Here is a 12,919-nt window from a genome sequence, read left to right as displayed (position 1 = left end):
CATATCTCAAAAGGGTGAAAAACAAGAGAAAACTAATAAAGCAGACACTTCGCAACGTTTTATAGGCGTTACAAACTGACTTTTACAGAGAATTGTTGCAATAGGAACTGTTACAGGAAACGATAGAAGCTTTGTGTTGTAAAATAAAAGACTGTTCTAGTGAGTCTAATGTTCTTCGTGTTCTTCAGCAGCAGCAGAACCCGGGTTCCTGCAACTCCGATTTCTCGGCTCTATGGTGTTTTAAACTTCCTCTATCTTTCTCTAAACTTCAATACCCTCCCCCGGAACTCGACAACGCCTTTTATACAATTCAGAAACCTCAAAATCCCGATTAAATTTCTTCTTTTCTCTCCTTGGAAGTCACGGCAATAATTTCTTCCCTTACTTGTTTCACGCGTTTCTGAACTTTTTAACTCCTCCCAAACTCTTCCTTAGATAGATATGTACCTTTGGAAATAATATCTCGCCTTTAGTCTCCCTGGAATTCCAAAAATAAATCATGCAGGGACCCGTGTAAACTCACTCCCCTGTTTTGCTCCAAACCAATGATACAAACCAATTTGATCGAGTCTGATGGACCTAACAGCCCTGTTTAGGCTTAACATGCTTATATAAAGAAAATCCAATGATTGAATCTCCCTCTAATACGCCCAAACATCAAACCCTAACTCTGCTGGTCGTTGCTCAAAATTTCCCGCCAGAACACAAGGTTCAAAAGGTATAAGAGATGCCCATTATCCAGACCAAGGGTGCGAATAGCAGGTGGTCGCCCCTTAGCAGTGGGTGCCCCTTATCCAAATGGGAGTCCCTTTAGCAGATGTCCTCCGGAGGTGCCTTTAGCAACTTTTCGAGCCGAATTTTCCGAAAATGTTTATTTCCCGAAAATACCTACAAATACAAAAAAAAAACACCATAATAAGTATAAAAATGGGTACTAATAATATAGAAAATCGAAATGAAATAGACACATAAATGCTTCTATCACCATGCCGCCAAGCCTTAACTTTGTCCACGGCGCCAAATCCTAGCCTTGGCCATGCCGCCAAGCCCTAACTTTGGTCACGACGCCAAATCCTAGCCTTGGCCATGCCGCCAAGCCCTAACTTTGGCCACGACACCAAATCCTAGCCTTGGCCATGACCTAACTTTGGCCACGGCGCCAAATCCTAGCCTTGATCATGCCGCCAAGCCCTAACTTTGGCCACAACGCCAAATCCTAGCCTTTTCCATGCCGCCAAGCCACAGGCACGTCCATGCCACAACGCCACAAATGCCGCTATGCCATGGCCACATGCCGCATACCGCATACCATATGCGCTAATTAGGGTTTCGGCATGCCAAACCCTAATTTAGGCAAAGTTTCTACGCCAACTAAACCAAATAATATTCCACAAAGCATTGGGATTGATATGGCAACATGGCCAATGTTGCCAGAGCCATATTTGGGTCTAACACCAATATGCCAAAACAGCTGCCACGGCTACGCCACTGGCATGCCGCTATGCCATGGATACGCCAGACACCACTATTCCAATGGCGCCACTTTTCTATACAACAAGATATGTCCATAATCAATGGCCATCCTTTCTCATGAGATACAATCTCAGCCATCCAAGTTCGCCACCAAACTGACAGACTTGTGGCAAGTTTTAGGCGACCAACCGCTTAAATCTCGTGGCCATGGCTACGCCGGGCGCCACTTATACCACCGTGCCACTGGCATGCACGAGCTATGCCAGTCATGCCGCAGTGCCACCGGAATACACCAAAAACGCCAATGTGCCATTACCATGCGCTAACAGAAGGTAGCCATAATCAACGGCTACCCTTCCTCATGAGATGCAATCTCAGCCATCCAAGTTCGCCACCGAACTGATGGACTTGTGTCAAGTTTTAGGCGACTATCCAAGACGTTCCTAATAGCATCACATGCTATTTTACTGCGGCAAGACTCTTGACTTTGACTTGCCGCACATAGTAACCTTCTACACGTTTTCCACAAAAACATTTGAGACATCAAACATGTCACAAACTGGGGGATACTCATCAAGGTATTGGTCTGGCGGTTTACAACGTGCGGCGTGCAATACGCACGTTATAAGAAAGTGTCATGAAGCGGGACAATTAGTGGCGGAAAGAAGTAATGGGTGTAAACGGATCCACTTCCTTCATCATGGAAGCATGGGTTTCTGACGGTTATACGTTACTCCACTCTTCCATCACCCAATCGTTCCCACATCCTACAAGACCAGGGTACGTGTCAATATGACTTGTATAAATAGGCTTCACTTATTTCCACCAAACAACAAGTTTTGGGTCAGCAACAACATAGTATCCAGAAATCACCAAAGAACTGATAGCTTTTCATTCTGTAAGCCAGTTCCACTTTTTGATACAAGTCATAAAACAAGCCACACCTTAATTAACCATTCTGGTCTCAACACTCTCTTCGCTTCCCTCCCTAAGAACAACCCTTCTCCTTCACTTTGTGACCGAAACAAGCCTGGAACGGCCATTTCTTGGTTTAGGACAGGATTGTACAGATTGATCTCTCGAATCAAAAGTACTACCGTGTAGTGCATTGTTTAAGGTCTAGATTCGTTTCTCATCCACACACCCAAATTACCAAAACCAGAAGAAACAGTTTTCACCCACAAACAATTGGCGACCACAATGGGAGATTAAATCTCTCGGTTGCAAATTCAATTCTCGGTTGCAAATTCAATTCCCAATTTCATTTCCATCCCAATTGGTCTTAGGCCAAATTCAAACCCATTTTCAATTTCCTAAATTTCTCAAGATGGTTGGTCTTAGGAATGCTTCAGAAACCCTCAATCCCAATTTTACTTCTGCTAGCACCGAAAATACTCCGCATGTTATCCCTGAATCCGTTCTTTCATTCAAAACCATTGTCGAGGCTATGGAGTCTCGATATTTAACAACTATTCATGATTTAACAAAAATCCTGAATGATATTGTAGAGAATCAAGATACTATTGTCAAGATGCAGGACGGAGTATTTACGCTTCTGAAAGCACTCACGGATCAACTGTCAAAGGAACCAACACGTATTCATTATGGAGGAAACGCTATCAACCATTCATTTTGGATCAATGTTGATGGTGGTAGAACTTTTTCCAAGATTCATATTCCTACTCCTAGTGAGGAGGATGAAGCCTATGGTCACGCTGAATGGAAAGGTATCCACCAAGCTAACTTGTCTGCCCATGAAGATCAAAAGATGTTTCCTCAAGATTAGAAAGAAGACTCGTGGGATCTATCACGTTCTCATCAGAGTCCTCGCGATGAAAAGGTGATTTCATTATGTGCATCCTTCCTGGAAAATATCAATTCACATATCACATCAGAAGCTGCTAAGAAATTCGCAGCTGCTTTACTCAGTCGATCTGAACCGTTCCAGAATGAAGAAGCTCGTAAAGACGTTCAGGAAAGCAGGCGTATTTCTAATAAAATATCCAACCTCCAGTCAATCGCTAATGAAGGAAGAAAGAGAAAAACTCCAGCAGCGGAACAACAACCCAAACGTGTGGCACCAGCCATCAGACGGCTTCACCCCGGAAGGTCGCGGCTAAGATTCTTGTGCAACAACAAGAAACTGGAGATGTTGCTCCAAACTTCTCGTTCACGATCGAGAAAGTAATCGAACTCCTGGAAGTATGGATTCAAGATGATGCCATCAAACTACCTCCTGTTAGGCGCCTACCAACTGAAGAACAAATGGCAAATCCCAAGTATTGCCATTACCACAAGTTCGTCAATCATCCTACCAGTGAATGCAATGCTCTGAAGCGCATCGTCCAAGGAAAGATAGATTCAGGGGAATTGCGCCTGGGGACTGGAGATCCTCCGTCTTTTCGCAGATCGACATAAAGTTGTTACACAGACAATAAAGGACGACTGGGGACTTCTCGCGGCTAGGATTACGTCACACAATAAACTCGGATTTGCAATCCGAAAATTCATTTTGTGGAGAGACCCCTAAGCGAATAGAGTATGTGGCCGTATCGAATGAGAGCAAAAAGGAATAACCAACACCATGACATTACATCCTTTACCATCAACACGAGAAGCATCCCCTCTGACGTGACGCCTCTTATTACCAGAGCCAGAAGCCGCTCCGCTTAAACGTTTCGCTCCAAGAGTAGCTTCAACATTCTCTCCAGAAGCCGCTCCGCTTCAACATTCTCTCCAGAAGCCGCTCCGATTCAATGTTTCGCCCCAGAAGCCACTTCAACATTCTCTCGAAAATCCGCTCCGCTTCTAGAGCCAGAAGCCGCTCTGCTTCAACGTCTCGCTCCAGAAGCCGCTTCAACATTCTCCCGAGAAGTCGCTCCGCTTCAATGTTTCGCTCCAGAAACCACTTCAACATTCTCTCCAGAAGTCGCTACTCCTCCCTGTCGGGGATCGTGATCGCAACCAGCCAAAGTTCGTAGTTGTGGCCACTTTTTGATCCATCTCTCCAAAGCTCGTGGTCGTGGACAGTTTACTCGCTTACGTATACAACCAATCCCTTTTCTTCCATGGACTCCCATGCAATTCCCTGCCAACCTATTTTGTTTCCACGACAATGTAGTTTCTTCGGATCACGTCTACTGCCAAGAACTGTTGCTGCTCGTTTTTTGATACCAGCCAGAGGTTTACCATAACAACAACCACACTACAAAGGTAATCCATACTTCTCCATATTTTAGTTTCACATGGAAGAAGTATTAGAGTCGCCAGTATGGATGCAAGATGATATCTTTATCATGGTCAACTCACCGACCATACAAGATAGAAACGTGTAAATCAAACTTGGGGATTGAGGCTCTACACAGAATCCCTTCATTATCAAAGATCAGGAGACACGGTCAACCCAAAAGTCATAACCACGACAAGGTCATCCTCCCTTCAAAGGTGTAGCGTAAGAATATCATCACCTCTCTTTCTAGAAGGAGCCTGCAACACTTTACGAGGCCGCGGTGGATCCCAAGCCTACTCAGAGAAAACAACTTCAGTAACCAAAGAGAAGTGCGACTGGGGACTGCTCATCACGGTCCATCCCCGACAACAATCAAGCACTCATGAGATAACTCCAGAGACGCGGCTGAAACATTTTTCTTGAAGAGACATAGGGAGCCACGAATAAAGACATAACTCTCTCACTTCTACCTCTTCGTTATCCAGAATGTTTCGTTCATGTGATATTCCAAGCATCCCACCATCACATCCAGGGGTATGATAACATTGTGTTATGATCCACACAAGTTCAGTATGCATACTTGTAATTCTCTTAGCTACTAAGAGGGGTGTAACTAAACATTTAGTGGGTGTGTTTACCCTGGGTCATTTCCTCGAGTTATGTAATGAGTTTAGATTAGTTAGTAGCCGTTGATTTTGTAAGAGGGGATTGGTGTATTAAAGACCAATCATTCTTCTTCTGAAAAAATCATGTAATGAAAACCAATTTTAGCTTCAATTGAAGTCAGACTCTGATTATCAGAGAGAAGGTAGCTTGATACCATTTTTATCCAATCTCACCTTGTAGTTGTACTAGATACTCTACAATTGGTATCAGACTCCATCTTGGAACCTGTAACCATGGCCACCAAGGAAAAACTTCAAGAAATTTCTAATATAGTTACTCAACATACCGATTTAATCACTGAGATCAAAACTGAGATTCAATCTCTGGGTGATAAGATGAATCTTCTTATTAATTTGTTTCAATCGGTGCAATCTAATCATCCTGAAGTGTTTGGATCTGAGACTCAACAACCATATCCGGGAAACCCATTTACAGATCTTCATCAGGTGATTCATAATTTCTCCAATACTGAATCTCGTAAGTTCACTCGTACCCCCAAGGTTGATTTCCCACGTTTTAATGGTACTAATCCTCGTGGTTGGGCTCTTAAATATGACCGGTATTTTGGTTTACATAAATTTCCTGATGATGAACGTGTTGATATGGCTGCAATTCATTTCAATTCATCAGCCGATTCATGGTTTTTAAATTACCAACAGGGTAAAGAGTTTATTTCATGGGATACCTTTAAACATGATTTATGTGCTAGATTTGAGGATGTTGCTCAGGATAATTATGTTGGTAGTTTCAATAAACTAGCCCAAACCACCACTATAGAGGATTACTATGATCTTTGGGAGCACTATAAGAGCTTTATGATAGCTAATAGTCCTTACCTACCTAAGAGTTTGTATACATTGAGCTTCATTAGTGGGTTAAAAGAGGAGATACATACAGTTGTACAAATGTTCAAACCTGAAAATACTGCAACAAATTTTTATTTGGCTAGGCTGCAACAGGCTTCTTTACATCACCAGCCTAAACCAACTAAATCCTTCTCTAGACCATTTGTACCTTCACCACTTTCTGTTTCCCACCCACCATCTACAATCAAACCATTTTTCTCTCCATCCTCTACCCTTACCAAGCACAATACATCCTCATCAACTCCCATTGTAACTCACCCTCCTACACCTACTAAAACATCACCGGACAATTCTCTTCCTCCTGTTAAGAGACTCACTCATGCACAAATGCAGGTGAGGAAATATAAGGGGATTTGTTACAATTTTGATGAGTTCTATAGACAGAGTCACAGATGTAAAACTCAACAATTGTTCATGCTCATTGCTGATGAAGACTTAGAGGACCATGGATCCTTGTCTACTGAAGAAATCTCTGATACATATCCTTCGGCTTCTGATTCTACAATTGAGATTTCCTTACAGGCCTTGACAGGAAATATTGCTCATGACACTATTAGAATCTCTGGTCATCTCAACAAGCATCCTGTGGTTGTACTTATTGACACAGGAAGCACCCATAACTTCATTGATGCTGCCTTAACTTCCAAATTGGGTCTTCATGTTTCTCCCACTGGCCACATGCTTGTTACAGTTGCTAATGGAGACAGTACAATCAACATGGGTATTTTCCATCATCTCAACTGGGAAATGCAAGGACATCAATTCTCTTCAAACTTACAAGATCTTCCTCTTGGTGGTTGCGATATTGTTTTGGGAGCAGATTGGTTGCGACAACTTGGTGATGTTACCTTTAACTTCAATAAGATGAGCATTTCTTTTATACATCAAGGCAACCCAATCGCACTTCAGGGTACTACTTCTAAACCTTATCTGAGTCTCATTAGTGCTTCTTCCTTAAAGAAGTTTATTAAGAGTAATACCCCTACACTCATAGGTCAATTTTTCTATATTTATGTTACCCCTGTACTTCCACCACCACTTGCAGTCTCTGCTCTTCTAGATACTTTTTCAGATGTTTTTGCAGATGCTACTGGACTTCCTCCTTCTAGGTCGCTTGACCATCAAATCCCACTTAAAACAGGGCTAATCCAACTTCTCAAAGACCATATAAGTGGCCTTATGTCCATAAGCCTGTGGTCGAATCATTAGTCTCTGAAATGCTCTCTTCTGGTGTGATACAACCCAGCCATAGTCCATTTGCTGCTCCTATTCTCGTAGTTAAGAAGAAGGATGGAACTTGACGTTTTTGTGTAGATTATCGTAAACTTAATGGCATCACTGTTAAAGACAAATTCCCTATTCCACTTATAGAGGAATTACTTGATGAGTTGAATGGTTCTATGGTATTCACAAAGATAGATCTTCGTTCTGGATACTACCAAATAAGAGTTTACGCACCAAATATTCACAAGACTGCTTTTTGCACACATCATGGCCATTATGAATACAGAGTAATGCCATTTGGGCTTACTAACGCTCCTGCAACTTTTCAAGCCCTCATGAATGAGGTGTTTCAGCCATATTTGCGTAAGTTTTTGCTGGTATTCTTTGATGATATCTTAGTCTACAACCCACCATTTTCTGAAAGATCCTGGCTTTCGTGCTTTCCATGGAAGCTCACCTGAAGCATTTACAGCTTACATTAGCTATGTTAAGGAAGCACTCTCTGTTTGCCAAGTTATCCAAATGTGCATTTGCTCAGCCACAACTCGAATACCTTGGCCACATTATCACTGCCAATGGTGTTGCTGCAGACCCTGACAAAGTTACAGCCATGGTCAGTTGGCCACAACCTCAAACTCTGAAGCAGCTAAGGGGCTTCTTAGGACTTACTGCTACTACCGTAAGTTTATCATAAATTATGGCAATATTTGCAAACCTCTCACTTAGAGATGGCAAACGGGCGGGCCGGGGCTGGCTTGTCACGGGTTACACGGGTTCGGGTTAACACGGGTCCAAGCTTGCGGGTTTATATTCTTCACGGGTCGTCATTTCATCAACCCGCACCCGTAGCGGGTAAAACCTGCGGGCTTACGGGTTACCCGGCTTGTTTAATTAATATTAATCTAAAACCTAATGAAGTTAATTTGTGGTCTCGTTTAAGCTTTGAGCATCTTAAATCTCTATTCAACAAAAAAATCAAATAAGGATCCATTCAATTTCAACACAAAAATCAAATACAGATCCACTCAACACAAAAAATCATGAGCTACATCTGCATCTTCATCTTCACAACCCTATCTTAACATACATCTAAGTATGCACTTTCTCAAACAGCATCAAGAAACCACAGTTGCCACAATTCAATCCCCCTAAATCATTACATATAACTACTCCATCCATCGAACACAATCAACAACAATTTAGACCAAAACCAAAACCCGAAATCCCCAATTTCAATTGTTGTTTCTGTAATAGAAATTAGCCTCCGGTTCTTCACCGATTTCCTCCATTAACACCAGCTGCTTGGATGAGGCTACTTGAAATCTTCCATTGATCCATTCGATTAATCACTGAACTAGATATCTGCACCTAACCCCATTCATTTGTAGCTTTCCTTTTTTCAATTAATTTAACTGATTTCCTCTACCTTCAATTCAGATCCATTTCCACCTCTTCAGTAGCTTTTGTGTCACCTACACCTCAAACCAGTTTAAACCCTAACTAAATCATATAACAAAAACCCTAATTTCAGACCCCCATCGACAAACCCTTTTTACTCAATCTTCATCTGATTCTAGAAACTGAATCCACCCTGATCCCTAGACGTGTTCTCGATATGCTCTCATCCACAAGCAACAATCTTTAATCCCTATCCTAACTCAGGATTAAAACCATCAAGTAATTCTTCATAAACTCTCGATTTCTACTCAGAACGACTTCATCTTCTCAATTTCTCCCATGAGTTCTTCACGAATTGATCCCCTAACCCTAACTCTGAAATAAAAAGCATAACTTTGTTTGTCTGTACTCTGTATGGAGAGAAGAAGATGATTAGAAGAAGGAGGAGGAGAAAGAGGTGGTGAATTGATTGATAGTGGTGGTTCTCTGTATTGGATTAATGGCCGCAACTGTGAGAGAAAAAGAAGAAGGTCGAACATTTTAGTTTTTTAGGGTTATCAGATGGTAACGTTGTTTATATATGATACACACGGGTTTACGTGTTGTACCCGCGGTTTTGCGGGCCGGGACGGGTTAGCCCGTTTTCCCACAAGCTGGCATTTCTCCAACCCTAACCCGGCTTGTTTAGACACCAGCCGAGCCGGGTGCGGGATTTTTACGGGCCGGGCCGGATAAACCCGCGGGTTTTGGCTTGTTTGCCAGCTCTACTCTCACTGATATGCTCAAGAAGGATTCTTTCGCCTGGTCTGATGCTGCCACTCATGCCTTCTCATCCATCAAGCTTGCTATGACTTCAGCCCCTGTATTAGCCCTGCCAGATTTCTCTCAACCATTTACCTTAGAAACAGATGCATGTTCAAAAGGTGTTGGTGTTGTACTTATGCAGAATGGTAAACCCATTGCATTCCTCAACAAACCATTGGGTCCTAAGGCGTTGGCCTTGTCTACCTATGAGAAAGAATTTTTAGCCATTATCTTGTCTATTCAAAAGTGGAAGCACTATCTGTGCAGTCAACAATTCATCATACACACTGACCATCAGATTTTGAAGTATCTCATGGATCAAAAATTGTCAACTTCCTTGCAGCAAAAATGGTTGGTCAAATTAATGGGCCTTGACTATGTTATCAAATATAAAAAAGGATCAGAAAATCAGGCTGCTGATGCCTTATCTAGACTGCCTTCTGCTTCTTGTTCATCCTTGTCAGTATCTCAGCCACAATGGGTCCAAGATATTATCTCCAGTTATGAGTCAGATTGAGTTGCACTTCAACTCATTACTCAGCTTACTGTCACTCCAAAACAAGGGAACTATTCTTATGCATAGAGCATCTTGAGGTTCAAAGGGAGACTCTACATTGGCTCAGGCACTGCACTTAGATCTTCTATATTACATTCCTTACATGCCTCAGCTGTTGGAGGACGTTCTGGAATTAATGGTACTTATCACAGAGCTAGAACTTCTTTCTTTTGGCCCAATATGAAGACTGATATTATTAAGCTTGTCACATCTTGTGATGTTTGCCAATGCAACAAAGGAGACAATTCATTTCCAGGGGGCCTCCTCCAACCACTCCCAATACCTGATACTTCTTGGCAACACATCTCATTAGATTTTATAGAGGGACTTCCCATGTCTTTTAAGAAGAATGTCATTCTAGTAGTTGTGGATAGATTGACAAAATATAGTCACTTCATTCCTCTTGGCCATCCATTCACTGCTATAACAGTTTCTAAGGAGTTTCTTTCTCATGTGTTTAAACTTCATGGACTTCCTAGTTCAATTGTGAGTGACAGGGATAAGATTTTCACCAGCCAATTCTGGCAAGCTCTATTCAAGGCATTGGGCACCACTCTGAAGCTAAGTTCTGCATACCATCCCCAGACTGATAGGTAAACTGAAAGAACAAATGCATGTGTTGAACAGTATTTAAGGTGCATGACAAGCTCTGACCCTAAATAGTGGATTCAATGGTTGGCCTTAGCTGAGTGGTGGTTTAACACTAATTACCACTCCAGACTTAAAATGTCTCCCTTTCAAGCTTTGTATGGCTATGCTCCTCCTCATTTGGTTTTTCCTAGGGCTGTCAATGGGTACCCATTACCCGGAACCGGATCCGATCAAATAGGGTCCGGTTCCGGGTCCTAAAATTGGACCCAATAACAAGTTAAGACCCGGCGGGTAATTACCCGATTGGACCCGAATCTTAACGGGTCCAAACGGGCAATACCCGATGGGTACCCGCGGGTAATGGATACCCGGTTATTCAATTATTTTATTCCTCTTTTTAGTAAAATTACAAGTATTTTGCTATTTTTGGCTTTGATATTTTTTTCACTTTTCATAATTGGGTACCCGACCAAAATTAGTATGATGCCCTCACAATAGAGTATCCGTTAATAAATCTACACTGAATCATCATTTTTCGCCTCACAAACTTCCTGTGTTACTACGACATCGTATTTTTCTCTATTTATTAGGATTCGTTTTTCAATCCTATTAGTTTCATTCCGGAGAGATAGGAGATGTTTCTGCTTAAGCCTCACTAAATCAATTAACTAATGTGTGATACTTCAACTGTCGATGTTGTAACGCTAGTACTAAAAGCAGTATTGTTGTTGTTATGTCGTTAGTAATTTGGTGATACAATATTCCAAAACAACTCACCCTTTTGTAGTATTACGTACCAAATCTAATGTAACAACTATCACCTAGTTAATTAATGAGTTCTCTGTATCTAAGACTCTAAGCTCTACTTTCAAATGAGCATGATTTGTTAAAGCACTGGAAACCCATACTATTGCATTGATGCATATTTTTATTGTGCAGTAAAACTGAAAATGAAATACCCGTTTAATACCCGGAACCGGTGGGTACCCGGCTGTTTAATAGGGTCCGGTTCTGGGCCAACTAATTTAGGAACCGGATCCGGAACCGTGGGGACCCGGAACCGGAAAAAATAATAGGGTCCGGTTCCGGGTAGTATGATACCCGGGAGGAACCGGACCCGTTGACATCCCTAGTTTTTCCCATTCCTTCTTCTACATCTGTTGCTACTGTGGAAACCTACTTGCAGGAAAGAGACCTTATGTTGCAACAATTGAAGGAAGACCTCTCCAAGGCACAAAGCAGGATGAATTTTTTTGCAGATAAGAAGAGGACTGACAAACACTTTGAAGTGGGTGACTTAGTTTTCTTGAAGCTCCAACCTTATAGGCAAACATCCGTTGTTGTCAGAAAGAATTTCAAGCTCTCTGCAAAATACTTTGGCCCATTTGAAGTCATTCAAAAAGTTGGAGTTGTTGCCTATAAACTCAAGCTTCCTGTAGGGTCTAGAATCCACCCAGTATTCCATGTATCTCAATTGAAAAAGAAGATTGGCTTGCAGACTGTTCCCTCACCTCAACTTCCACTAGTGGACCATGCAGGTCAGTTTGTCATTGAACCAGTTGCTGTTTTGGACACTAGAACTACTGTCAGAGGAACATTTCAAATTCCACAGGTCTTGGTGAAGTGGTGTAATTCAGATCCATCAGATTCAACATGGGAGTATACTGCACACATCCAAGCTCAGTTTCCAGACTTCATCCTTGAGTACAAGGATCTCTAAGTGGGAGGGGCAGTGTTATGATCCACACAAGTTCAGTATGCATACTTGTAATTCTCTTAGCTATTAAGAGGGGTGTAACTAAACATTTAGTGGGTGTGTTTATCCTGGGTCATTTCCTCGAGTTATGTAATGAGTTTAGATTAGTTAGTAGTCGTTGATTGTGTTAAAGCGGATTGGTGTATTAAAGACCAATCATTCTTCTTCTGAAAACTCATGTAATGAAAACCAATTTTAGCTTCAATTGAAGTCAGGATCTGATTATCAGAGAGAAGGTAGCTTGCTACCATTTTTATCCAATCTCACCTTGTAGTTGTACTAGATACATTACAGATTGTATCAAATCCCATAGGCATGGATTCAAGGTGATGCAATTAAAGTAGGATACACAAGGG

The 12,919-nt window shown here is 41.9% G+C and overlaps 2 protein-coding genes across 2 annotated transcripts; both read left to right on the top strand.

Annotated features, from left to right (window-relative positions):
* The first annotated feature begins 5,601 nt into the window (after positions 1-5,601).
* On the top strand, positions 5,602-7,443 carry LOC113278891. The gene has a single exon (XM_026527616.1). It carries the CDS (start codon positions 5,602-5,604, stop codon positions 7,441-7,443), a length of 1,842 nt encoding a protein of 613 aa, XP_026383401.1.
* Positions 7,444-7,903: 460 nt separating this feature from the next.
* On the top strand, positions 7,904-12,527 carry LOC113278890. Its single transcript, XM_026527615.1, has 4 exons — positions 7,904-8,137; positions 9,647-10,123; positions 10,244-10,702; positions 11,994-12,527. Exons 1-4 carry the CDS (start codon positions 7,904-7,906, stop codon positions 12,525-12,527), a joined length of 1,704 nt encoding a protein of 567 aa, XP_026383400.1.
* The last annotated feature ends 392 nt before the right edge of the window (positions 12,528-12,919 follow it).

Source organism: Papaver somniferum, chromosome 5 (assembly GCF_003573695.1).
Source record: "Papaver somniferum cultivar HN1 chromosome 5, ASM357369v1, whole genome shotgun sequence".
NCBI lineage: Eukaryota > Viridiplantae > Streptophyta > Magnoliopsida > Ranunculales > Papaveraceae > Papaver > Papaver somniferum.
This window is presented reverse-complemented; position numbering and strand designations above follow the sequence as displayed.

What these genes read in the sequence shown, in the direction of transcription:
- LOC113278890 (XM_026527615.1), top strand. Translation starts at nt 7,904, where the DNA reads ATGGAAGCTCACCTGAAGCATTTACAGCTTACATTAGCTATGTTAAGG. An exon ending in CTTCTTGTTCATCCTTGTCA is followed by an intron (nt 10,124 to 10,243) that starts GTATCTCAGCCA and finishes TCTTATGCATAG; the next exon opens with AGCATCTTGAGGTTCAAAGG. An exon ending in ATGGACTTCCTAGTTCAATT is followed by an intron (nt 10,703 to 11,993) that starts GTGAGTGACAGG and finishes ACCTACTTGCAG; the next exon opens with GAAAGAGACCTTATGTTGCA.
- LOC113278891 (XM_026527616.1), top strand. Translation starts at nt 5,602, where the DNA reads ATGGCCACCAAGGAAAAACTTCAAGAAATTTCTAATATAGTTACTCAA.